This window comes from Phycodurus eques, chromosome 5 (assembly GCF_024500275.1).
Source record: "Phycodurus eques isolate BA_2022a chromosome 5, UOR_Pequ_1.1, whole genome shotgun sequence".
Classification (NCBI taxonomy): Eukaryota; Metazoa; Chordata; class Actinopteri; order Syngnathiformes; family Syngnathidae; genus Phycodurus; species Phycodurus eques.
In genome coordinates this window covers 2,992,026-3,018,362 of record NC_084529.1, presented here as the reverse complement: position 1 = coordinate 3,018,362, position 26,337 = coordinate 2,992,026, and the positions used below count along the sequence as shown (strand labels likewise).

Genomic DNA, 26,337 nt, shown 5'->3' with positions numbered 1-26,337 from the left:
AAGGAGTGATGTGCTGATCAACCTTTTTGAAACAGAGCTACTTCTTGATTACTGATTAATGTGAAGGGGTACTGGTTTGATATACAGTTCTGAGGCTGCTTCAATTACAGATTATTATGACTAATTTTTCAAATAATTATTTCGTACTAGATTCAATTTACTAATATTTTCTCCTTAATTTGATTATGATTCAGTTACTGGTTGAAAAATAGGGAAATATGTTGATCATTGTTTTCCAAAGTAAAAGCATATAGTTGAAAATGTCACACAGTATTTTGATATTTTGAAAGATAATCAGTCTGCGTTCATGGAGGACTACATAAATCAGAGCATATTTACAGTTGAGAAGCTGAATTTCAGAGGATTTGGACAATTTTAAGTTAAACAATAGCTCTAAACAATTATTTGCCAATTAATGGTGAATGTATTTGGATTTAATTTCTTTTAATTTCTTTTTTTTCCAATTTCTTCTCATTTCTATATATAAAAAAAAGGTGTCTTAAAATTAAATACAATATCACTTAATAGAGGATACACCTCTACACTAGGTGGAATTGTGAACAAAAGTGGGGAAAAAAAAACGCATGACAAGTAACAATTTTGGCAATCAGGAGCATGCAAAAACAAGTCCAATACAAATGTTTAAATCCTGGGGTAAGTCAACAGAAAGAACAACCCCAATTTGATAAAAATAACATAAAACAACCAAAATGGATTTGCACCCTTAACAATGTTCGTACCATGGAATCGCAGACATTTCATTGGAGGCAGCAGGCTCGGCAGCCTTGTCAATTCTTGAGCACGTCAAGTAACTGCTTCCCTTTATTTCCCTCTGCTGTGAGAGTCAACAATGCAGATAAGACCACTGCTGGGAAGTGCAGAGGCCCTTTCCAGCAGCATTCACAATGGGAACTTCTGCTGTGCTGCTCCAGCACCGCAGCACAGCAGCAACTTAACGAGGTAGCTGGACCGCTCAGCTGCTGAAGTCTTAACAGGACTGGATGATATACAGTAATGCAGTCAATACAATATCAGGATAGCTCGTTATTGATTTCACTTCCCATGATTTAGAAGAGACAACTTTCTGCTCAGAATCCTCATAATTTAATCAACTTGTCAATCACAAAATATCTTAAAGGAAATTTATAGACCATGAGCGCTTGCTTGTTTCTATTGTGATCCCTGACATCTGGAGAGAATTAAACAATGAACGTGTCAAAATGACACAAGAGTGCTGTAAATCAGTCTCAAAAAGTATATTTATCCTACAAATTTAATTCAACATATCGCTGAATGGACCCAATGTCTTCCAAAGGACCATGTTCGTCAATCACATAAAACAAAATGAACAAATGAACCAAAACATCGCTGAGACGTATCCAGAAAGAACACAGTGCGTGCAGCCTTACACTTTTACAAACTGGTAGTTTTAAGTATATTGCTGTCAAGACTAGATGATTTACAAAGCAAGACAATAAATAGGGGCAACCGAAGCAGAGCGATCCAAATTTTGCAAATTGACCGTGCGGAGTGCGGGCCAACAAACAAACGTTAAGACGCGTGTTAAGATGTTTGTAAAGGTTCATCCAGGTCATTAAGTAGTCCGCAATGGGGCAATTGAGGCACCTGGACTTGTTGTTGTTTGTTGAATACATTTTACCGCGAACAATAGGGGACCACCCCCATGGGACACACCCACCAAGGCAAAAAAATAGGCAGATTCTCCACCTAAAAAATTTAGAGCTGAAGAAGCTTTTTGGAATAAAGGTGAAACATCCTCAACAAACGAGAAGAAGTCCTGTTGCCTTGATGCAAACTTTGCGTATTAGAGTTCAGATACATTTAACATTGATGTGTGTCTCAATTATACTAAAAATAATTTCACTAAGTGCTTCACTGTTTATATGGAAGTCAATTATCCCCTGTGGAAGATTAAAGGTCTAATGGAAAAACAAGACAAGCAGTGGATTTGTGCTGTTGGACATTGGCGATGTGAGATGTTCCATTCTGTGACTGAGGTCTTACATAACCTGATGTTATTGATTCAAAGGCAGGCTGACAAAAAAAAAAAAAAAAAAGACGACAGCTGCAACAATGTGAAGTATTTCAAACTTTGTGTTGTTTTTTTTTGAATATTGCACTCTTTTGTTTTCTATTTTTACCTTCTCTTTGAACTGGCAAAGTCGAGTGCATTGGCAAGCTCAAGTCACTTTCCACTGAAGAGGTTCCACTTGCTGCAGAGCTATGACATCCAAAGGTCCAAAGAGGCGTTTTATACACTGCCAGTGGAAATAATTCAGAATGAACTCATTGGAAAGAGACTCACATCCACATCCATTCAGTACAAGCGACGGCCACTTTTGTTTTTCCATTTATGAGTTTCCATTATGGACGGCATCTTGCGCTCACAAACAGAAGCAGTGGAGTGGATCTCCATGGAGGAAGCAGGTGGCTGAGGGCAGGGGTCGCTTGCTGAGCCCAATCTATCACACTGGTAGAAGCCAGTAGAGCACAAAAGAGCATCTGCGGAGCCTCAGGTAAGAATACTGTATAATGCCTGTGTGGGCTTTATTTCCAATTACCTCATCCAAAACAGTATACTGTAACATTATGTAGCGATTTCATAGTTTGTATACATGTAACTTTATATTTGTTTCCTATTTGCTTCTCCTGTTTCCAAAATGTGTAAAGAGCATAGACCTTAATATGCTCTTTATTAACATGTCTAATTCCTGTGTAATTTTACCTACGATTTTACCTTTTTTTTTGTTGTTTTTGTTTTTTTACAGTATATACTGTATAGTTTTCATCAGGGGTCAAACTTGGGAATCCAAGATGAACAAATACAGTGGCGTGAAAAAGTAATGACCCCCCTAAACCTAATAACTGGTTGGGCGAGCCTCAGCAGCAACAACTTCACATCGATGTGAAGATATCGTATTTTGGCCCACTTTTTCCTCGCAGAATTGTTTGAAGTCTGCAAAAATGGAGGGTTTCCGAGCATGAACAGCCTTTTTAAGGTCATGCCACTGCATTTCAATCGTATTCAAGTTTGAACTTTGACTAGGCTACTCCAAAACCTTCATTTTGTTTTTTTTAAGCCATTCAGAAGTCGACTTGCTGGTGTGTTTTGGATCGTTAAACCTTCTGCAGAACCCATGTTCACGTCAGCTTGAGGTCACAAACTGATGGCTGAAAAGAGCAGAATTCATGGGTCCATCAATCGCAGCAAGTCGTCCAGGTCTTGAAGGAGAAAATCAACCCACCAAGACCATCACACTACCACCACCCTGTTGGCCTGTTGGTATGATGTTCTTTTTCTGAAATGCTGTGCTACATTTACGCCAGATGTATGGAGACACATAGCTTCTAAAAAGCTCAACATTCATCTCGTCAGTCCAAATAATATTCTCCCCAAAGTCTTGGGAATCATTCATACATTTTTTTTTTTTTTTTTTCTTTGCAAACGTAAGATGAGCCTTTATGTTCATTTTGGTCCGCAGTGGTTTTCGCCTTGGAACTCTGCCATGGATGCTATTTTTACCCAGTCTCGTCCTTATTGTTGTGTCATGAACACTGACCTTAACTGAGGCAAGGGAGGCCTGCAGTTCTTTAGAAGTTGTCCTGAGTTCCTTTGTGGCCTCCTGGATGAGTCAGTCCTGTTCTCTTGGGGTAATCTTTGTAGGCCGGCCACTCCTGGGAAGGTTTACCACTGTTCCGTTTTCTCCATGTGAGGATAACAGCTCTGCCTATGTTTCGCTGGAATCCTAAAGCTTTAGAAATGGCTTTTGTAACTCTTTCCAGACTGATAGATGTCAATGACTTTATTTTCCAACTGTTCTGGAATTTCTTTGGCTAGTGTAATTTTGTTGCAGCTTTTTTTAGATCTTTTGTCTGTCTTGATTTTGTTTATGTGATAGGTTGATTCAACAGGTCTGGGGGTAATCAGGCTTGGGTGTGATCAGTGAAAATTAATGACAGCATTTCAAACTCCAACAGTCTTTGCACTTTAAAGGCATATTTTCCTCAAAATGTTGGACTCTGATCCACCAATTTACCGGGAAGCCAGTGTGGAAGTGACGACAATCTCTCACAGTCCAGGTTACCTCTGTCTCTTACCAATCAGAGAAATAACACACGACACACACACACCACACACACGCCTCAAGCAGTGACCTTGTACTAACAGCCAAAGTGTGAACAGAAAATGCGATGTGTGAAAAGATAAAGCATGTCAGCTTGACATTCACCGAAGGCCAGTTGGGCCTGGGCCCAGATTTAGAATTCTTTTTTTTTTTGGAGTCTGTGTCCGCAGACGAACAAAAAGTGTCCTCAGACCAACCTTTCCACTTTCTATGATGATAAATATGAGTTGTATTAATAGATTTTTCTGCTGATATAACATCACCAACATCATTGTTACACTTTGAAAACATCAGATTTCATATATATTTTCAAAGAGTTCTCATCATAGTTCATCACAGGAATGACATCCCCTCAGACACGTACTGTGCCTCACCAGATTTACAGAAGTACAGGACGAGGAAAAAAAAAAAATATCAACGCAAATTTGCCTCTGTGATTGAATTTGAGGCTGCAATTTATCAGAAATAAAAGACTAAAATTGTAGCAATGCCATCCATCCATTTTCATTATATTTTCTCTCGCACAAAACAGAAAACTGTCGTCAGGATGTCCGTCCATCCATCCATCCATCCATTTTCTGATCCGCTTCTCCTCACTAGGGTCGCGGGCGTGCTGGAGCCTATCCCAGCTATCTTCGGGCGAGAGGCGGGGTACACCCTGAACTGGTCGCCAGCCAATCGCAATGTTTACACACAATTATATGCCCAAATAATTTGTATTATATTGCCCTTTCTGCATCGTTCCAGCAACCAAATACAGAATATTCCATGATGCAATGGCAAGAACATAGTATGATCTCAGTCAAAACTATCCCTTCCGTCATTTGGAACACATTTTGAATGAGCCTACAAACTGAGGAAACAGTTGAGTAAATGCAATGTTTTCCATATAAATTTTGGATTAACACCCACTACGGACCACTCAGATGCTATAAAGTCTCAGCCTGGGAGCAACTCATCACATGGCGAAGCTTTAAACAAGCACACGAGCACCTCAGCTTGGTTTAATGAAACGTTGAGACAACACATGTTGAGCAGACAAACCAACGCAAGCTGAAGCCGCACACAGGCAACAGCAAGACTTCTTGCGATACATCACAAGACCAAATTAGCGATGACAATTATGTTGTACCTTAGACTTTCAGGGATAAGATATTTATTAGGTTTTACTTTACATTTGGGATGAGCTTTTAACTAACCATTAGTCGCCCTTTTTTTTTACATTTTTTTTAAGAATACATAAATTAAATTAAATTCCCTTTCCCTTGATTTTGGGAAAATGAACAATTACTTAAGGCAGTGGTTCACAAACATTTTATACCCAGTACCATTTAAAAATATATTTACCTATCCAAGTACCACCATCAAGACCAACATTAAAACACTGTAGCGTAGTTGGCCCAAATGTCCATCAAAACGAGGCAGAGGTTTTATTCCTCAAATGTGTATTTTATATTTTTGTTAGCGACTGTGTTATATGCACAGTTTGAACATTAACACTGTGTTAAAATACAGGAAAATAAAATCAACTTAAATAATGATTCAATTAAAATACATTGCACATAAGTTTAATAAAAACAGTGCCTAAATAAATATTTGAAAACATACATTTCTAAAATTTTAATATAAATGCACTACTTAACAAATGGACTGTATTGAATATATATATATATATATATATATATATATATATATATATATATATATATATATATACACAGTCAATACAGTCCATTATTTTTTTTTCTTTAAAAAAAAAAAACCTGCAACATACGTACCATTTGAACATTTATTTCTGTTATTCTTTCATGTACCACTAGAGGGAGCCCACATACCACTAATTGGACTCGTACCACACTTGAGAATCACTGAATTAGCAGTTGATCGTGACCCTAATGAGGATAAGCGGGACAGAAGATAAATGAATGAATGATTTTAAATATTATTTGTAAGCAGATTTGTATAGGTTGCAGAAAATACTAAAGAATACTTGTTTTTTCCAACATGGATATATACGTTTTTCTTCCAACAATTGTCTTAACTCTTAAAAAAGGACTGCAGTCAAAAACTCAAGCTTAAGGCCCAATTAACCTTTTCACATTGAATATAACATAAAATTAAGGATGTCCCGATCACATTTATTTTGCACCAGCGTCCAAGTTTAATAGATGGACGGATTCGATGTACAGTAGCTCCTCTTTTCTTTTGTCAATCCACTCATTCTGTAACGGTAGGTAACGTGTGGTCTCTTTTTGCTGTACAGCCGGTAGTAAAAAGTTGCAGTTTGAATAAAATCAGCATTTTTGTGGACTCCTGGCACTTATGTGGATGTGGTTTTCTCCCTCTCATCTTTTTTCCCACTCCCATATGAGTCCAAAACGTTCCATTTTATAATCTAAAACGAAGCTATTGCTGTGACATTTGGCGATATCTTTGAACCTCAAGTTTATTTTGTCACTTTATGACCTTTAGAAATTAAAAACAAAAAAAATGAAAAACTCCAAACTTTTTCTTTCACCCGATATCAATCAGCTAAACATTACATGATCGGATTGGGAAAAGTCTACATAAAACAAGGTACATAGGCTTACTTCTTCTTATAGAGAAATATGAGAATGTCAATATAAATGCAGCCTCGTGAGAGTCAGTTTAGCAAATGTAAACCCAGCTGAAGTTGATGCAGAGATACTAACATGCTAGCTTGGCTTGCCAGCCTGCTGTTTAAGTGATGGGAGAATCTCGTGCTGAATGTTCTGGATGTCTGTTTCCACATCAATGTCGTATTGAGCAGATTAATGCCGCCCAGAGGAGTTGTGCCAGAGTAGCAGTCTGCTCGGATGCACGTAGCCCTGAGCTGACGTCATGTTGTTCTTCTTCAGTCTATAGACTTGTTCAGACCGAATCTACAGCACCACTGTTGGTAGCAGCTCGTGCACTGCATTTTGCCGAAATTCCTTCGAGCTGTGATTAATTTATCAATTGGCCACAAGTGTCACTTTCTCCAAGAGAGGTTGTTTTTTCCTCGCATTCGCCCGATGCTTGCTCAGTGATGAGCGTGGTTCTACTGTAGACCTGCGCCATATGAAAAGTATCTTGACAACAGCTGTTGTGAATTGTTACTACATCAAACAATAATTACTAATCTCAGCGCCTTTGTCTGGTGTGAGCTAGATAATATTTGCTGTACGTGACAATTGCTTCCAATAAAACAGGAAGGGAGACGAGAGTGTCGGGTGTTCACAACCCTATTCCAGCTTTTAGCAATTCTCTTTCGCACAGGACCCCTGTCGGGGGAAAAAAATACTTGCAGTGTGAAAGGTGCTATCGAATGATGCTCCTCAACTATTTCCATTACAGAAGCTACAAGGGCCAATGAAAGATTCGCAGCTAATATAAACCACTACTCTAATTGACGGGGGAGACACAATCAGATAAGCAGATCCCTTCGACCGTTCGCAAAGTTAAATGGGAAAGTACTTCAGCTTAGTGAGGAATGGTGTCCTAAAAGACAGTGCCAGCTCACTGCGGTCTGTCAGTCACGCATCCAAGCCAGACGCTGCAGTCTGACTGGAGAAACAGTTCAGTCCACTGAGGATCCAAAAAAGGGCTGTGGTGAATCTTATTGCAGGTCATAAATGTTACAATGAACTTTTCCCATTGATGCATTTGCTTGGGGAAGTTAGTGGCCTACATGCGAGCAGACAGGCAGAAAAGAAAGCCACTTTCGAGATGATGACAGCTCTCTGTTTAGACGTCTTTTTATATTATCTGTGATGTAGTGAAATAACATGTTCTCATCATGACAAATGTCAGTCCAAAGCTAAACTGTAACAAATCCTCACTCTCACAATTGATTTAGAGTTCTCTCTATTACAGAATGAGGAACAGTCGTTTTTAAGTCTTTGTCTCAAAGCAAAGTTACCCACTGTGAGCTGTAACCTCAGTTTTCCTCTAACAATATCATTTCCGTGTCTATATGTGCCCTGCGACTGACTGGCGACCAGTTCAGGGTGGAGTCCGCCTTTCGCCCGAAGTCAGCCGGGATAGGCTCCAGTGCCCCGCGACCCTAACCAGGATAAGCGCTGTTGAAAATGAAGAACAAAATGGACGCTCCAACTGCAGCCCAATCTTTCAGTCTAACTCCAAAGTCAATATCATTGCAGTAAGTCAGCGTGGTGAAATTTAGAGGATCAATCTGTTTCTGGGGGCCTTGTCAAATGTGTGAACCACAATGGCAAACTTAAAAAAAAAATAATAATAAAACTCAAGGGCCTAATCTAGTCCAGAAATTAAACGGCATGCATCTTTCTTTCTTTTTTTCCAAGAAAGGCTAAACAAAAGAATATTCTTTCGATGAAATTTTTTCTTTAATGCCAGACTACTCCAAAAAGCCTGTCTGGGCGCAATAAAAAGTACACCTTCCAGAAAACACATAAAGTCAGATAACGCTTCAATCATGAGATTTGTTTCCACACAATAAAGAGCACTGAAAGAAATAATTGTTTTCCAGCTAAAACGTTTCCTCCATGGACATCTCTGCTTGGTGCAAAACATGCTGTGTTCTTTGGTTAGGCACCCCATATACGAACATTTATATTGGCTGCTCAAGAACACCTTGGTCCCATTTATGCACACGTCTCACTGCATTTTGTTACAATGCGCAGAGAAGCACGGCCGCCCTAAAGACCAGACAGACACCAGTAAATACTTCTGACAGGTGCCGCAGGGATAATGGTGGCGTGATGGTCAGGTGCTTCAAAATAGATGAAGAAATTGACAAGCCTATTACTTCTTTTTCCAATGGCCCATCATCTTAGCCAATCACCACATTTTCAAAAATACATGTTCATATGCACAGACATGCCCAAGGGATTGCACATGAATCACTACTTTAGGTTTCATGCTCCCGTTAGTCATCTTAACACAATACAGTGTCACAGTCAGTGGGTAATCAGGGCACGGAAATTGTGCTCCTTTACAGACGGCAAGCTAATCTATGAGTCACGTCCCAAGAAAAACAAAAATTATAATATTAATTTTTGATGCTACTGTACTGTATTGTAAGAGAAAACAATATGATGAATCAGAATAATGATGTTTTGCCTCAAGTCTATTTCATACCTATAAAGATTTTTTTTTTTATTTATAATACGTGAACATGAACACAGACATTGTGAGAAAGCCACGTTGCAATGGAGAACATTGTTTACCTTATACAGAAGCATGACAACCTGTCGCAGTTTGAGCCTGTGCAAAATGCAGATGTCATAGAGTGCCGATAAGGCCAGCACAGTCACTCCCAGCTCCTTCCACAGCATGCTGCACGCAGCACAGCCCAGACTGCCAAGGAACCAAGCCACAAGCCGCAGTGGTCCAGCGTTGCCCCGCAGCTTACAGTAACGCATGTAACAAAGCAGGGACAGCAAGAAGAACAAGGCAGCTCCTTCATCGGCTCGGCCCACAACACCCGCCACCGCCTCTGTGTGGATGGGGTGAGAGGCGAACAGCAGGCCGGCCAGGAGGCTCCATAAGCCTCCTCCAAGCAGCAGTTGAGCCAGCCGTGTAAATAGGCCAGTCACCGCCCCGTGGAAGGCCACATTCACCAGGTGGTAACCCCAAGGGTCCAGCCCACCAGCACCATGATTGAGACGGAAGGAGAGGGTGCAGAGGGGGCGGTAAGACTTATGGCTGCCACTGTGTGTGAGCAAGGTGCCCCAGAAGTCATCGTAGAAGAGATTTGTCCAGGGTGTTTCTGAAAGCAGGTCCTGATTGGTCTTGATTGCGCGGCTGCAGAGAGACAGAGAGAGAGAAAAAAACAAGGGTTAAAATCAACTTTGCGCTAAAATAAGTGATGTGGTCTACACTGTAGATGGGTAGATTACATTTACATTAAATGTAGTGCTGAACCTTGACATTTATGTCAGTTGAATTAATGTCAAACTGCTTCACTGCCAGGCAACTTTCCCGCCCTGACATGTTCAATTTATGTATTCCTGAAAACTGTGATAAATGCATCTTTCTGTGGATTCTCCAAGGATGCACTGCACAATAAAGACAATCAAATGAAATTGAGCTTCTTCTAACAACCGAGTGAGTAGGTTAGGAAGCTTTCACAAACAGAAACTCACCAAGGTTGAGCCTTAAATTCAAGACAGCTTTGCCACTGCAGCCACAGCACTTAACAGCTGCGCACTTTGGGATTTGGCAAGAGTGCCACACCCAAGACCACAAACAAATACAGGCACACAGTAGGGGAATGCCACAATGGCAGGAATGAGTTTTATAGAGAAGAAGATGCGGTGATGGTCAACAGTTATTTTCCTGCCAAATGCAGAGGATTGCATGTTTAAAAAGCAGCAATGGTGGCATTACGGAATGATATACAGAGATGAAGGCAATCCTAAACAAAAGCGTAAACCCAAACATGTACTTTTGAGCTTCTCTCAGCAGGCAATAACGCTAAATAAGGAGCCAGTTTGACTTTTATTCTGTTCGGGACGAACCTCTGTGACCTGACTGAAACACTAGTACATCAGCCACAAGCTGTGTAAGTGTCAGTCGGCTGGAAAGGGGCGGGAGGGGAACAGGGAGGCACATTTCTCCCAGCAGGAGGGATTCCATGTTTAGTCCACCTTTCCTGACAAACACTGCAGTCAGCGTGTGACAGTTGACCTCTGCATCACTGGGACACGGCAGCTCAGTTGATTTGAAGGCATCAGCATGAGCCGAACAGAGGTGTTACGATTAGGTGAGACAGATGGGACGCGGCAAGTGAGAACAAGCCAAGAGCACCTGATCAGGCTCGTCACGTGCACCAGACGCCCTCACAATTAACAAAGTCAATTAGCTCAAAGAGAGCTGGGTGCAAAAGACAACTCCTTATGGAAAAGATACGAGATGCAAATTAGCCCCATTTTTTGATAGGAAACTTTGGAGACAAACAAAAGAGCTCCAAGGAGCACAGTTAATGCCTTCATATTGTGCAAGAGGGAAATAAACTGCTCTATTATATGCGGACAAATGATCCCCCAAATGATTGAACGCTTCAACCACAACCACAAGGTGGTGCAACAATAAAATGGTTACATTTTCAATCATTATGTGGCGGGTTATAACAGTTTGTGGGGTAAAACTTTATCTTAGAGTGATTTTTCACATTCAAATTACTTTTACATCCACTTAATATGCATATAAAAACACACATGAACGCATGCACGCGCACAAAGCAGTGACGAACTGCTTCCTCTTCCACCCAATAACGCTTTATTTTGGCAACATGCACATCTGCTGCTGAAGAAGGTTTCTGAGAAGTTTGATGTGATTCTGGAGGAATTGCGATATTATCCATCGAAGCACACGCACGCTGAAGTTAACTCAGTAGCAACAGCTACTTGACGATGGATCAAAAGGAAGTTAATACTACCATGTCTCAAGATGTCGGGGAGGGGGCGTAGAATTAGTCAGTAGAAATGTAATGGAAATGCCTCGGATGTCAACACATAAGCTTGTTTACTGACAGAGGCTCAAGTCTTCCACCAGAAGACTTAAAAGCACACTACTCCACTATATGACTAATATATGCCAGTATATTTTCTCCAGCCCATTTGTCAAGAAAAGTATTCATTTCGCTACAAGACGCTCACATTAGAGGCAATACGGTTCAATTACATCTTATAGCCTTTTTAGAATGAAATGTGTTCTTTTTCCATGACGCAGCGTGGAGAAACCAGTCAGTTATGTATTGCCACAAAACCTCAGCGCATTTTCTGGCAACAAAGCAAAGACAAAAGCCCATGCCGGTCGGTCCAAACCCAATTGTGTTTGCAGCTTTGGCTTCCTGAGTCATTATGCATGAGGCAGAACTCTTAGATTGGCTCTTTACCTACTGACACTGTATCTCACTGGCAGGCACCTGTCTAACAGAAATAGAACAGCAGAGTTTAGAATAGAACACAGTTGTAAGCTCATAACCAACACTGTAACATCTCTGATGGATGGAATAAAATTGCACCAATTTGCAATGTGACACAAATCACAAAAGTGCTGGTAGTTAGCATGAGTTGCTTGTCAGGCCATGCTCTTTTACCCTTCAAAGCCCAGCTGGAGAGAGCGATTGAGTCGCAGCTACCGGCCAGGTTCATTTCTCAGCAGAAGCGGAGGCAGGGAGGACCTCTATGTGCACTGAAAACCTTTTTCCAGCCGGGAGCACATTCCTTGCCCAGCCGATTGCATGTTCACACACTCCCATAGGAACAAGATCTCTCACAAGATGCAAAGAAACAACGTATATCTTCCATCTCCATCACGCGGTCATCCAAACCTGTCATCCCCTTGTTGCGTCCAGCATTCAACCATGCCAACTCATCTAAATGTACATTTTGCGGCTCAATCTGTCAGAGACTCATACATTAACAAGTTTAAATCAAAGCATAAGACAAATGTTTACAAGCAGTAGTCCATAAAGAGTGATATGAGAACTTACACTTTGCTGTTATACATGGATATTATATCCAGAAGGCTTCTACCTCATTTCTGAGAATTCAAACTGAAGAAACGTTTGAATGAAACGTGAACCAAGAAAATGTCCAGTTGCCTTTGAGAGTTGGATGACTGCGAATGTACAAGTTATACTTAAGTACTGTCAGATGCAGAAGAACATACAGTATGAACCACCTATTTTAACAAAACCACGCTATGAACTATTATGCTATCACATGCACCTTCTGTGGCTGAAAACATTATGCAAATGCAGTGCACAATAATTGCGATTGCTGTGGTAAACCTGAAAATGTTTCAAACATTTTCCTCGGCTCATTATTTTTAGATAATGGCTACACGATGTGGCCAACATTAACGCCCACAAAGGGACGCATCCAGTCTGTTGTCACGATCCTGAGGTCTGAAACTCTTCTTGCGATAGCCACAAAACTACACAATTTTGCCAACATTCGAGATAATCCTTCAAGAAGCCAGACAATCCCATTTTTTCCCCTCAAAACATTTGTCTCATAACTAATTTAGCATTTGCAAAAATGAGGCTGCAACCAAGAAAATTTGTATAATTGAAAAAGATTATAAAGATTTTTGAAGCATAAAACTATCGTGACAATGTCCAAACCATGACGTGTGGTTTTAATCTACTGTTCTTAATGAGGGGCATAATAACAGATTATCCATCCAGTTTTCGAAACCACGTGTTCTCCATTAGGATTTTGGCCAAGGTAGACCAGCGTCCAGAGAACACCATAGACTGGTCGGTCACCAGAGAATCGTTCGGCACATATAGACGAACAACCATTCACAGTCACGTTCACACAAATGGGCAAGTTAAGACTTTTCACTTAACTGAGCATGCGGGTTTTGGGGATGTGGGAAGAATACTGGAGTATCCAGGGGAAAACTCTTCAAAAGCACAGGGAGAATAAATAAGCTCTACACAGGAGGGCCTGAGGTTTCGACTGTGAGGCAGACGTGCTAACAACTAAGTCACCGTGCTGCCTCATAATAGATTAGTTGATTGTGTCGTATTAATGGCGAGTAAACAAGGTTAGAAATAGTTGAGACAAAACGTTGTGCACTAATTGGCTGAAAGTAGGAGAGGCACTATTGATATGTTCTGAACTGAGGAAATGTTTGCATATACATAGACGTAAATACAAATTGTGAACGTGTGAAGACAGCGTATGATTGGAGTTTGGGGGAAAGCAATCGTAGGTCTGCCAACTGTGCATGTGTCATCACACAGCTTTAATATTTGAAGGAGGGCGGCGCACAGCGGTATTTTTAGCTCATTCATTGAGTGTTTCCGGAAAGCTCTTTTGTCTAATGTTTCTTCCCATGCGTACGCAAACAGGCCATTCATGTTAATGGTCTCTTCCCATTTGAAAATGAAATCTTCATTTGTAAGTCTGTATTTACTTTGTGTTGTTCTCACATGTTGGAATATTTTCCTGGCGTGACAGGAACAGTGTAATTGTATATGTAAAAAAAATATATATATAACATTTATCATTGTTAATGTGGTAGGTGACAAAATAAAAGATCCTCCGCCAAAACCGAAGGAACAATCACTCCGAGACCAAATTATTTTTAAAAGGAAGGGAATTGACAGAGCCAAAACAATGGTTGCCAAACAAAATGAAATCTAATCATCAACTTTAATATTGTCAGACAAGATAAACACACAGGTTCTGTTCCAAATTAGTTTTGGTTCATGTTCAAAACTGAATTTCTGTCTTGATTAAATAGTAATTGATAACTTCAGTTTTCAAATCTCAAGAATGTTTGGAATAACAAAGTTCTAACAAGGAGGAATTAAAAAAATCGTATGGGAGAGAGCAAGTGAAGACCCAGGGAGCAGTTGTGTGCTGGCACAGTGGTGGCACCAAATAAAACCCCTATTGAGCCCACACAAAAAAGATCTAATCATCAACAGTGTACACCTGTAATAAAGAGAAAGAGAAAAAAGTACCGGTATCCACAGGGAGCACTAACAAACATGATATTTAGATTCAGTTACAGTGTTGCAATATTTTATTTGTTCTTAGAATTTACCGAACACAAAACAAAATAAGGAGTCTGTCTCTCTGACACAGCGGGTGATTGAAATACTGCAACAACGGGACATTTTCACAGGACTACTTAAGCAGCAGGAGGAAAACTTGAAAAGCTTTGTTGCAATAATCATGGACTCAACAAGAAAACAGACTGGATGCACTTTCACTGGAAATACGGGAGGTAAAATCAAGCTTACTTTCTATCTGTCTAAGAGTCACAAATCTGAAAGTCCACTTGAGAAGTTAACAATTTAGCAACAAGGAAAGGAAAACATGCAAATAAGAACTTGATTTTTTTTTTGTAAGTTAAACAAACACATTTTTAAAAAGGCCATACAACAGAATGGTTTTACGTTGTGATGGAGCTGATCTAATCTTAGACACACTATAATGCACTGCGCTTATTGCACTTCAAATTCTGTGGACTGTTATAGAGTATGTGTATTTGATTTGTGGATGGTTGTCCTTCTGTAAGTAAATTAATACCTTTTTTTTTTTTTTTTTTTTTTTTAATGGTATTTTTTCTTATTGTCATTAAAACTAACTTAATTTGAAAAAGAAAATTCAAAACAAAATAAATAACCCCCGATAATGGAAAATCAAAACCCCTGTAATCTACGCTGTTGGTGAGCACCATGCGCACCAATTATTTTGTCCAAAGTGGTGACCAAACTACTCCCCGCTGGCCATTTGCGGCCCGCCGTCCCCGCATTATCTAATACAATTAACATTGAACACAGACCGCAACCCTATTTTTCCCGGCCTTGATATTGTTTCGATATTGATATTGCCATGTATAGCATACACGCTTGTTTTCCTTGTTATTGGCACAGGCAGGGGCGTGCAGAGACCTTTGGAGGGGCAGGTGCTCAAAGTTATAAAGGGACACATGGAACAAGAGTTTGAAGCGCCTTAGCATAGCATTGCAGGCTATTAATGAAAACAGAATAAGAAAAGACACTTGTCTTAAAACCCTTTAACACCTAAGCCTCAAACTATCTGCCTCGACCTTTTAGCTTATTTTGACTTTGAAAGGGTCAGAAAATGTCCTGTGAATAAGTGATTTTGCCCCTTTTCCCAGAAAACTTGGAACTGGAAAGTTGGGACACCCCTGATATGGTAGATACAAGATTTGAGTATTTTTAAAACTACACTTTGATCATCGGGTATTGTTTTACAACTCAGCCCAATTCGTCTAGATACTTAAATGTGAAAATCTGAAAGAATCATCCCCTCAGGGAGCATATTTGCAATGCTCCACTGGCACAATCACACAAAGAAACACTCACGCACAACATTTCATGGCACAGTAGACACAAAAGCACGAGGCTAGAGAGACACTGAGTCTGGGGCTGCTGCCTAGCAGCCCTGATCAGGCGCTGGTATCATAAAGGACTGGCACGACATGAATGCTGATCATTACCCTAAAAGCTACCCAGCAAAAACCAACCAACCAGTCTGGCAGAGCAGGATTTAATCCTGGCAGCCCAACATTGCATCCCATAGTGCAGTGTTGCCTTGGACACAAAACATGATTGATTCGCTGACATCCAGCAGTGGGCTTAAATCCACTGCACTGTTTGAAAAAGAAATCAGAAAGAAAAAAGTGAAACAGACTTCTAATGCTCGACTACACTTTGCTTAAAAAAAAAAAAAAAAAAAAACAGATAAATAAACAGTTCCTAAAATTAGGTCCAGAAAATGTGTGTTCATGAGTATACTTTTCATTTCACTTGACTTCTCACAATTTTGTTCCAATTTTTCTGTCATAAAATAAAGATTACAATTATGACTGTCCAGAGTTGAATCTTTCTCAATAAATATTTTACATTTTATAGAAGCATCATAGCTAACATATGGTTTTAGATGTAGGACCCAATTACAGCTCAGGCTATAAAGTTGATGTACAAATAAAACCTGCCCACTGTAAATCATAGGCTATTTTTAATGGTGCAACTACTGCATGTGTGATGGCGTCATCTCTTCCAAGGTCAAACAATCCATCCATCCGTACGGTTTATTTCGTTCAGTGCTGCGGGCAGAGGTGTCAAAAGTATTCACGGTCATTACTTAAATAGAAGTATAGATATCAGGTTTTAAGAAGATTTCTGTAGTAGAGTTCACATGTTCAGGCTATACGTCTGGTCTCCCTGTCATAGTGTGATGATATGCGTCGTGCAGATGCGATGGATCGAGTACAAACCAGGCGTCAGAAAGGTATACTGTTGGTTTATACTTCTCATCCAACCACAATCAAAATCATTCCATTCTGGTGCGATACATTCGGATAGGTCTTTTTTTTTTATGCGCTTTTGAACAATGACAAGCCCGAATGAACACAATTCAAAATGAAATACATTAAGGCTTTTTTTTCCCAGTGTAAGGAGTAGAAAGTACAGATATATGAGTCAAAATGTTAGGAGTTGAAGCACAAGACAGGCTGAAAAATAAACACTCCAGTAAAGTATAGATATCCAAAAATGTATACTTAAGCACAGTAACGCTTAAGCACAGTAACGCAAAGGCTGGAGCCTTTGCCACCTGACTTTGCGAGAGAAAAAAAAAAAAAAAAAAGAAAAGAAAAGAAAAAAAACCTACACGACAGCGCTCAATTCATTCGTTGAGCCGAAAGAATGAAATGGCTTCAAACTGCCGACTAGCGCCTACGGACAAGTTACCACGCGTTAACCACACCGGGACATTACTTCAGAGTCCGCAGCTCACGAGGCTATGTGAGCAAAGTCAGTGTTATATGCAGTGGATTCTCCTGTGCTGTTAGCGAAACTGGCCGTTCGATGCACACGAAAGCCAGGGTTACAAGTAGGAGATCGATAGCATGGGACAACTGAGCAGAGATGAGCGCCGCACGGAAGCCCAGCTTGGAGCGCTCCATCCCGGATACAGGCTCCACCCGGAAATCGCGGCATTTGAGAAGAATAAAAATCCACCCGAATGTAAAAGGAAAACCACTTATTATCCAAGCGGGGCAAAAAAAAGACCAACTTTTTCAGTATTGTGGCTTGGTATGCAATGCAAAACAGCACTGCATTGAGTGGGTGCACAATGTATTGTTTACAATGGGAGAAATCAAATGCAGTCAAATGCAAGAATACTGCACACTAAAAGCATGAATAAAAAGCTTGAAAGCTTGAAATACACAGTGTTAAGTATGAGTAAAGTACATATAAATATAGAAATAGAAATCATTAATATCGTCATGAATAAAATATTAAATCCCCTGTTTCTTCATTTTCTTGCTCATTTTTAATACCAGTTGCAACTAAAGGTACCTTTGTTTGGACAAACATAACGGTGACAACGAAAATAGTTCATAAGAGTTGAATATAAGAGGGCGGCACAGTGAAAGACTGGTTAGCATCTCTGCTTCACAGTTCTGAGGGCCCAGGTTCAAAACCGGCCTCGCCCGTGTGGAGTTTGCATCTTCTCTTGATAATAACCCAAATTATATTTAATAATACAATTAAGCTTTCGTATTCTTCAGGTAAAATGCCTTTAGTGGTACCAGGTATTCTAATGAACATGAAGTTGAAGAAATAAAGGTGGTCATTTTTTTTTTCATGACTGTATATATCATACATATACTGTGTATAGATATATTTGTCATCTAATATATATATATGATAATGCAGCAACTGACGTAATTATTTAAAAAAAAAACTAATGTTAAGAATAGACCAATTTTGCAAGTTGCTCGTAATGTTTTGAATTAACACAAATAAACAAAAGTATTTGAAGTTGTTTTGTCAGTCATTCCACTGCTTTTACTGATGTTTTAGGTTTTTGCAGTGGTATCGTTTCAGTAGCAGTATCGGGGTACTTTATGCTGGTATGGTATCAAAGTCAGAAATTTGGTATTATGACACCACTACCCACCATTTTCTTTTTAAAACGGTCAAAACTGGATTTAATTACAATGACCGTTCACGCACCAAACCTTCTGTCTCAATGACTTCTTGAGTCTTTTGAAGACTTCACTTGCAATGAAACACTATGACTTACATAATTTTGCATGTGCAGGATGGACCATCTGTATAAATACAATCAAAGTAGAGCATTGACCGTGCATTAAAGCATTTCGATCAGCGCTAAAAAGTATACCTCCTACATATGTCTGAATTTAGCCATTAGAATCCATGCATGATTGACTGAAAACTGACAAAAATAACTCTCCCAATCCTGGAATCACACTTTTAACCAGATGTGCATTGTAAAATGTGTGTGTGTGTGCGTGTGCGTGCATGTGTGTGTGGTAATACTGTGTGTAATCTTACTAACTAAAGAGATAACAATAAAACATGACCTCCTGGGCAGAGGCAACAAAATCTAATGTCTCAGTCTCATTTAGTTATTTTTAACATTCAGCCGGAAAATGGAACCAAATAGGATTTATTTAATAAACCTCACGGCCCAACAAGAAGAGGCTTTTTGTTCGCAGTGTGTTCAACCTTTTTGTGTAGCGTCAGCCTGACCCATGTCTAATGCTTTGGTAGTCATCCAGGCTCCGTTAGAAGCGCCACTAAACAATCAGTCCGCTCACAACAGGAGGGCTTTGTGTTTTGGTCTGACCTTTTCAGTGCGCAGTAATAAATGTGTTTGATTTGTTGCTCCTCACGTATTTAGAACGCTTGTCTTTTTCATGGAAAGGGACATCGGTGTAGAGGAAGTATGCACTGCACGGTGTGCAAGGACTCTTTCTGCTTTGCCCATCACCGCGCTATTAATGTATTCTAGTTTGACCCAACAAGGGGTTCAACAAGCAACCCCCACAAGATGGAGGGAACCAGCAGGGTGGGATGGAATGTCCATACAAAGAGACTACAAATAAGTGAATGGATTGCTTGCTCCGGCCTTTTTGTCATCCTTATTCCCAAAGCTTTTACCATAAGGGGGCTCGAGGCAGGATTGAAGGATGAGCTTAAATCGTGGCACATCAGCACAGAGGCCAGTCTCTCACTTATGTTTACTGCATGGGGGCTTAAATGCCCAAAGAACCTTTGAGAATGCCAACTGACCTAAAAAATTAAATAAATAAATAACAAAAATAAAAAAGAGAGAGAGAGAGAGAGAGAGAGAGAGAGAGAGAGAGAGAGAGACATCTTTAGTGCATGCACCATCTTACACAGTATGCTCAGCATTTGAAACAGCTGTGTCATTTTATGGCTAGATACTCTTTAGTTTAAAGATGAAGAAGCTGTCTTGGTGCAGAGTGAAATCGGCTGCTTGACTCCTAGCAGCTTATGATTTCTGGCTAACACCTAAAAGCCATGTGCAATCAGAGAAAATGCTAATCAGTTAAAGGCTGCCCTAAACAACTCCGGACAATGCAAAAGGATGGGCTCTTGGAAAGCACATTCCTCAGTCATCCCTTCATTAGCGGTATTAAGAGCAGATCTGTTTTAGGTTTTCCCTTGCCACCACAAGGTTTCCAGCAGAACACAGCGTGAAAGCTTATTTAGTGAAACGGGACACGCATGCATATACAAAGAAGCATCGCATTAATGAATGGCAGCATTCAAGGATGCAGCTCTGAGTGATCTCATTAGATACTATCACAACAGGCCAGTGTTCTTTGTGTCACTCTAAAGCCTGCCTCACTCCTTTAAACATCCCCATTTGGGCTCCACTTCCAGCCCTTAATTGAAGGCACATGGAGCTTGCCTGCGTATGAGTGTGTGGAGTGTTGCTGATGGAGCTTTGGTCTTCCTCCAGGGCCTTCTATGACAGACTGGACTAATGCACCGCTGAGAGCTGATATTGCTGCCTCATTAACTCCTGCTTGCTCTGAGATAGACTGTGCCTTAACCTGAATTCAGTTCAAATCAGTCCAATGATAATATGGTGTTTATATTCCAAAGCGGTATGACAGATCAGTGGGACAGATTTCGAATAGGCAAGCATTGGCATAAGATTGTACCAATACGGGACTGAGAAAAAAAAAAAAAAAACTGTTGCAAAGATGAACTTAACTGACTGTTTACACTAAAATAAACCCATTTCAGTTATCTGGAACCTTTATGTTAATGCAGAGGATGCTCAAAACCTGTCTTCCCACAGGACAAGAATAAACATGAGATCCACAAGGAACCCCAACAGTTTTTTCATGCTTCAAATTGGTTCCATTTCCCATGAGAGCGCTAATTAGCATTTTTGCATGTTTAATCTTACAGCAGCCAAATCACAGGATCGTCTCTAAAGTGAAATCTTTCTATATTCACTATAAATTGCATGATTACGAATTCTGTGTGAACGACTAGTCATGGCTAATTGAAGTTGGAAATAGAACAAAACGCAAGATTCACAGATGGACTGCCCCATTGATGTTCATGTTGTAGCAATGGCCTCTCAAGTTTCGATTGCCAAATTAATTTTAAAAAAATAAGATACTGCTTACCCTTTCTCAATTGATGTTATTAGAGTATCTGACTTTCAACAATAAATCATTCTCTCATGTTATTGATACAATGGTTTTATATTTTGATGAGTGCTGACAGTACTTACTGTCAGTGCCTTTGGAATTAAATACGATATATACAGGACAAACTGAACAGTTATTGATATATTTTCTGCTTACTATATTTATGGCGGAACGGTGTCCGACTGATTAGCACATCCGCCTCACAGTTCTGAGGACCGGGGTGCAAATGGTTGTTTGTTTCTATGTGCCCTGCGATTGGCTGGCGACCATTTCAGGGTGTACCCCACCTCTCGCCCGAAGATAGCTAGGACAGAACTCAGCACGCCCGCGACCCTAGTGAGAAGAAGCGCTACAGAAAATGGATGCATATATTTATCTAGAGTGCAGATCTAAGGTACCTTGTTTGCTCAAGCTTGTGGAAATTAAGTTATTTATATTCTTTAAATGTATCATTTAACTTTCTTTTTTTTATTCTATTTTTTATTTTAATCTCGTCTACTTGGTTGTTCTTTATTTAATTGAAACAATCAATCAATGGGACGCTACAAGAGATTTACTCGGTTTCCTTCAGAGATCAGATCTAAAGATACAGGGAAGTAAACCAAATTAATGGAATCCTACCGGTATTTTATAGAATGATTCATGACAAACCTGTCGGAGTCGTCTGTAAATATTACAAAATCCATCCATCCGTCCATTTTCGGAACCGTTAATCCTCACTAGGGCCGCGGGGTGTGCTGACGCCTATCACAGCTAACTACGGGTAAGAGGCGTTGTAAACCCTGAACTGGTCGCCATCCAAACGCAGGGCACATATAGACAAACAACCATTCACACCACCAGACAATTCAGAGTCTTCAATCAAGCTACCGTGCATATTTTTGGAATGTGGGAGGAAACCGGAGTATCCAGAGAAAACCCATGCAGGCATGGGGGAGAACATTCAAATTCCACAAAGGCAAGGCCAGATTTGAACGTGGGACCTCAGAACTGTGAGACAGATGTGCCAGCCAGTCGTCCACCGTGCCAATATTACAAAATGTATCTTTAAACTATTTAAGTCTTGTGTCGGTCCAACAAGTTCTCCAACTTGGCACTATGGCATTTGGAAGCTGTCATGATGAATGAAATTGCAGTGCTTGGCTGGTTGGATGGCTGGAAACAGAAATCTATTCTTACAAGATCAAACAAGATTTTACTTTCTCCCTCTCAACTGATGCTATGTGAGGAGTCATACGACTGTACTTTTATAAAGTATGTTAAACTGGGAACAAATCATTTTGGGGGTGGATGAGGATTGTAAAAGTGTATGATTCAAATCTCATTTTAAAGAAAAATACGCCTAAAATATTTCTATACTAAGTCCAACATGAGCAAGAAGGAATTGTCAATTTCTGTGGGAATTTTCTCAAATTATTTTGAGTAATACGCCTGCTTTGTGGTGAAGGTTAGCTAACCACTATGGACATCTAAAAGTGAGATCCCCTCTTTATTTTTGAGATCCTCAGTGAAGCAAGCAAGCGTGGGGTTTTAAATGTAAAAGGAAAAATCTAAAATTAACTCTATTATTACTATAATATTTTGACACAAACAACAGTACCCCTAAGAATACAATGTTAATTAACCTTCTTAAAGGTAAATATGTTTGCAGTGAATGTGTTTCCGTTATATTGCTGTAGTGCGTGTAACTGTTATTTTGACATTGTCATCAGTGTTAAGGATTTTTATTACAATTCGTAGCTGTATATATAAGGTAGTTCAGTGTGACTGCAAATGTAATGTTGGTGTATTTATATTCCTATTTATGTGGCACATGAGACTGATGCAACTACAGTACAATTGATGGATGGATGGATGGATGGATGGACAGTGTGACAGAGTCACTTTTAAAGTAGTGTCTAGTGTCGCCACCACGTGTTGTCATGAATTCTCAAAAATTCCTTTGTATGTTTTACTAGCCGTGGTTAACTTGTTCCCCCCCCCCACACAATTAGTGTTCAAGTAGAAGAGACCCAGTATCATCTTCCACCGTTGTCAGTCATCAAAGTTGCAATTTACAGTTAAAAGTGGCTTTAATTTTTATTTTAATAATTTAATAATAATTACTTACAATTATTAAATGCTTACGATCAACCCAAAAATAAAATTAAGAATCATCTGTTCATCAAGACTTCAATTAATTTCCTGGATTCTTGTTGGTGGCATATTGTATGTGGGGGGGGGAGGAGAGAGTTGGTACAGAGGCACGAGATCGAAGGACAAAGGCCCCACCATAGCTTAGGTTAAGTGAAAGGACCTCGACAAAAGGTTGAGAAGAAGAGTACTTTATGAGGCAGTTGCATGGGGAATGGGCAGAGCCCAGGCCTGAGCCCAGGCCTGAGCCCAAGCATGGAGGCAGGTCCCAGTTAGCGGCTAGCGCACGACCATGTGTGGTCCATTATCACACCAAGCAAGTCCACAGAACCACGCCTCCCTCAATTGGAAGATGGATGCCCCCTTGCAGATTGCTCCGAAATCTAGAAAGAAAGGCATGTGCAACAAAAGCAAACGTTCTGAAGGGAGAGTGCCAGTGAAAAGGTCGCTCAGAGCGTGTCTCCGTGGCTTTCCCCGTGTTCACAGGAGGACAATGGCATTGACAGGTGCTGGAGGAAGACAAGAGGGTTAAGCCCGGAGGAGAATGGCACACTAGTGGGAAGGGATGGACAAGCCTAGAAATAGCCAGCAGAGAGGAACACATCAAATTCCAGATAGTATTGGTTATCGATGGAATACGATGCTTGGATGCTTGACGCACACCCACACCCACATTCAAAGTGCTTTGACAAACATGCAAATATTTCCAGAGCTGTGGCTTGAGCGGAACCACTTGTCATAACAAAAGAATAAAGTAGTGATGCATCCTTCCGTTTGGAGTTTCTCTTCATCTGATATGACTGAGAACACTGGAGCAGGAAACAGATGGAGCTGTGTCCTTCATCAGATCAAAAAGCAAAAGGGTGGGGGGGGGGGTAGTTCAGCCCCTCTTCGGAGGTTTCTCCAAACACAACCTATGTCACAGCCTCAGCTGCAAACTGAACTGTTTCCAGGGCAGCTGCCAAAAGGGGGCAGGGAGTGCATCATCTCAGGAAACCTTTCCTTAAGGAATTGAGGTCACCAGAGAAGAGCAGCTGACCTCCACAATGCTCATGGATCAGAGAGCAAGAGAGAATGGAAGGAAGAAGAGAGAACTTAGGGCATCTCTGTCATGTCTTTAGTGACAGTTGACTCTTACAGACATATTTTTATCCGACACGAAACAATCGATGTGGATAAGTCTCGGGGTGATGCTGTTGCCAATCCATGTACAATCCCTGACCTGCTTGTCCAGCAGGTTATATCACACAACTGTCACTACGCATCCATCAACACTGAGCATATTTAGCAACACACAGACATGCAAATCTTGATCCGCCTCCAGCAGCTTCTTTCAGTCCGGGATGGATGCCTGCAAGCGGCACAAATGTGTAAGAAAAGCTTTGCAATATTTCTCTGGAAGCTTTTTTGAACCTTTTACACACAAGAGTCAGGACGAAGAGCACACAAGCATCCAAGACTTCACTTCATCACATCACGGAATATATTGGGTTTCAAAACATGTCCCCTATCTGGAAGTAGACCTTTTTTTTGTCTAGCTTAGTTTATTATAAAACAATAGTTACATTTTCAAATACTTGATTATACATAAATAATAAACCAGCCCTTTTCTAATCTTTTAAAAAAATATAATAAAAAACCTGTAAACAAATAATGGCTGTATAAAAATACACTTGTATTGGTTATTATTGCATCAAGTAATATATTTATTGAAATGTTGATTAGGAAAAAAACAAGCCCAAATTTGGATCCTCTTATGTTGCTTCATAACCAGTGTTAATTTAAACACCCTGTAAAGTGATTTCAGTGATTTGTTTCTAAATACATTAAATATGTTTAAGATAGGCGGCACGGTGGGCGACTGGTTAGAGCGTCAGCCTCACAGTTCTGAGGACCCGGGTTCAATCCCCGGCCCCGCCTGTGTGGAGTTTGCATGTTCTGCCCGTGCCTGCGTGGGTTTTCTCCGGGCACTCTGGTTTCCTCTCACATCCCAAAAACATACTAATTGCTGAAAACGTGTAAAGACTGAGAACAATTTAGTACAGAATTTTTGAGATATAGTGTTAAAACCTTTTTTCATCATTTGACATTTCTGGACTTTATAAGTACGACCTTGGGCTTTCTTGCATGAGTCGCCGCTCACCCACTATAAAAGTACTGAGCACTGTCATTCCATCAGTGACAATCCACCCCAATTGCAAGTTACTTAGTAATAATAGATTTGCCCATTTCTCCCACTACAGCATGCAGTTAGCTCGCTAGCTTGCTAGCCCGCCGACCGGTGTCGGCATTGTCCAATAAGTCATCAGCTTGCTCGGTTTTGTGTCGTGTGTGGGTCCAAACAACAGGGACACTTCAGGGAACGTTAACTTCTTGTTAAATACAGCGGCACACGTTATTCAGTCTGTGTGTGGTTCACACCACAGACTTTGGAGCGCATACTGTACGACTATGAACGTATTTGAGTGACCGCTGAAGTTTAGCGGGGCGTTTTTTTCAGCTATTTTGGAGCCTCATTTAAAGACTTGGCAATTTTTGTATTCATTCAAATGTGCTTGTTGACAACACTCTTCTGTGGTGTGTTAAAGACGTTTTTATTTGTGCTGGACTGACTATACCTATTAGACAGACTTTAATTCACACACTTGTTTTAACTTTCATTTAGTACAATATTTGTTATTAGCACAAAAGAAACACATTATACCAATTCATTATTAAATGATTGTCACTGTTTTAGTCACGGTGTTTAGTTAATTATCTCGCTCGAAGGTACACTCGGAATTACAGTGAGAATTTCAAAGCTCTATTCGTGTGACATTAACAATATTTATGCATAATCTCAAATACAAAATAATTTTCCTTCAGTGTAATAATTTCAATGTTTCTCTTTAGGATAACTTTCCCTCAACAAGAATAACCTTTGTCACAATCAGACCAATTAGTATTCGTAACAGTATGTGAATACAGCCTGAGTGTGACGATTCAAATATTATAATTTTTTTTAATCATTTCATGCAGCTTTGCAAACCTTTTTGCGCCACACAGTCAAGCCAAGAGCACACATTGG

General features: G+C 40.2%; 1 protein-coding gene across 1 annotated transcript in view; it reads right to left on the bottom strand.

The window, feature by feature from the left end:
- The window catches only part of tmtc2b (transmembrane O-mannosyltransferase targeting cadherins 2b), a 93,342-nt gene that overhangs the window by 39,675 nt on the left and 27,330 nt on the right, over positions 1–26,337 (bottom strand). Inside the window, exon 2 of the mRNA XM_061677188.1 lies at positions 9,356–9,932. Within this exon, the coding sequence (XP_061533172.1) occupies positions 9,356–9,932 (577 nt within the window). The remainder of the gene's footprint in view (positions 1–9,355; positions 9,933–26,337) is intronic.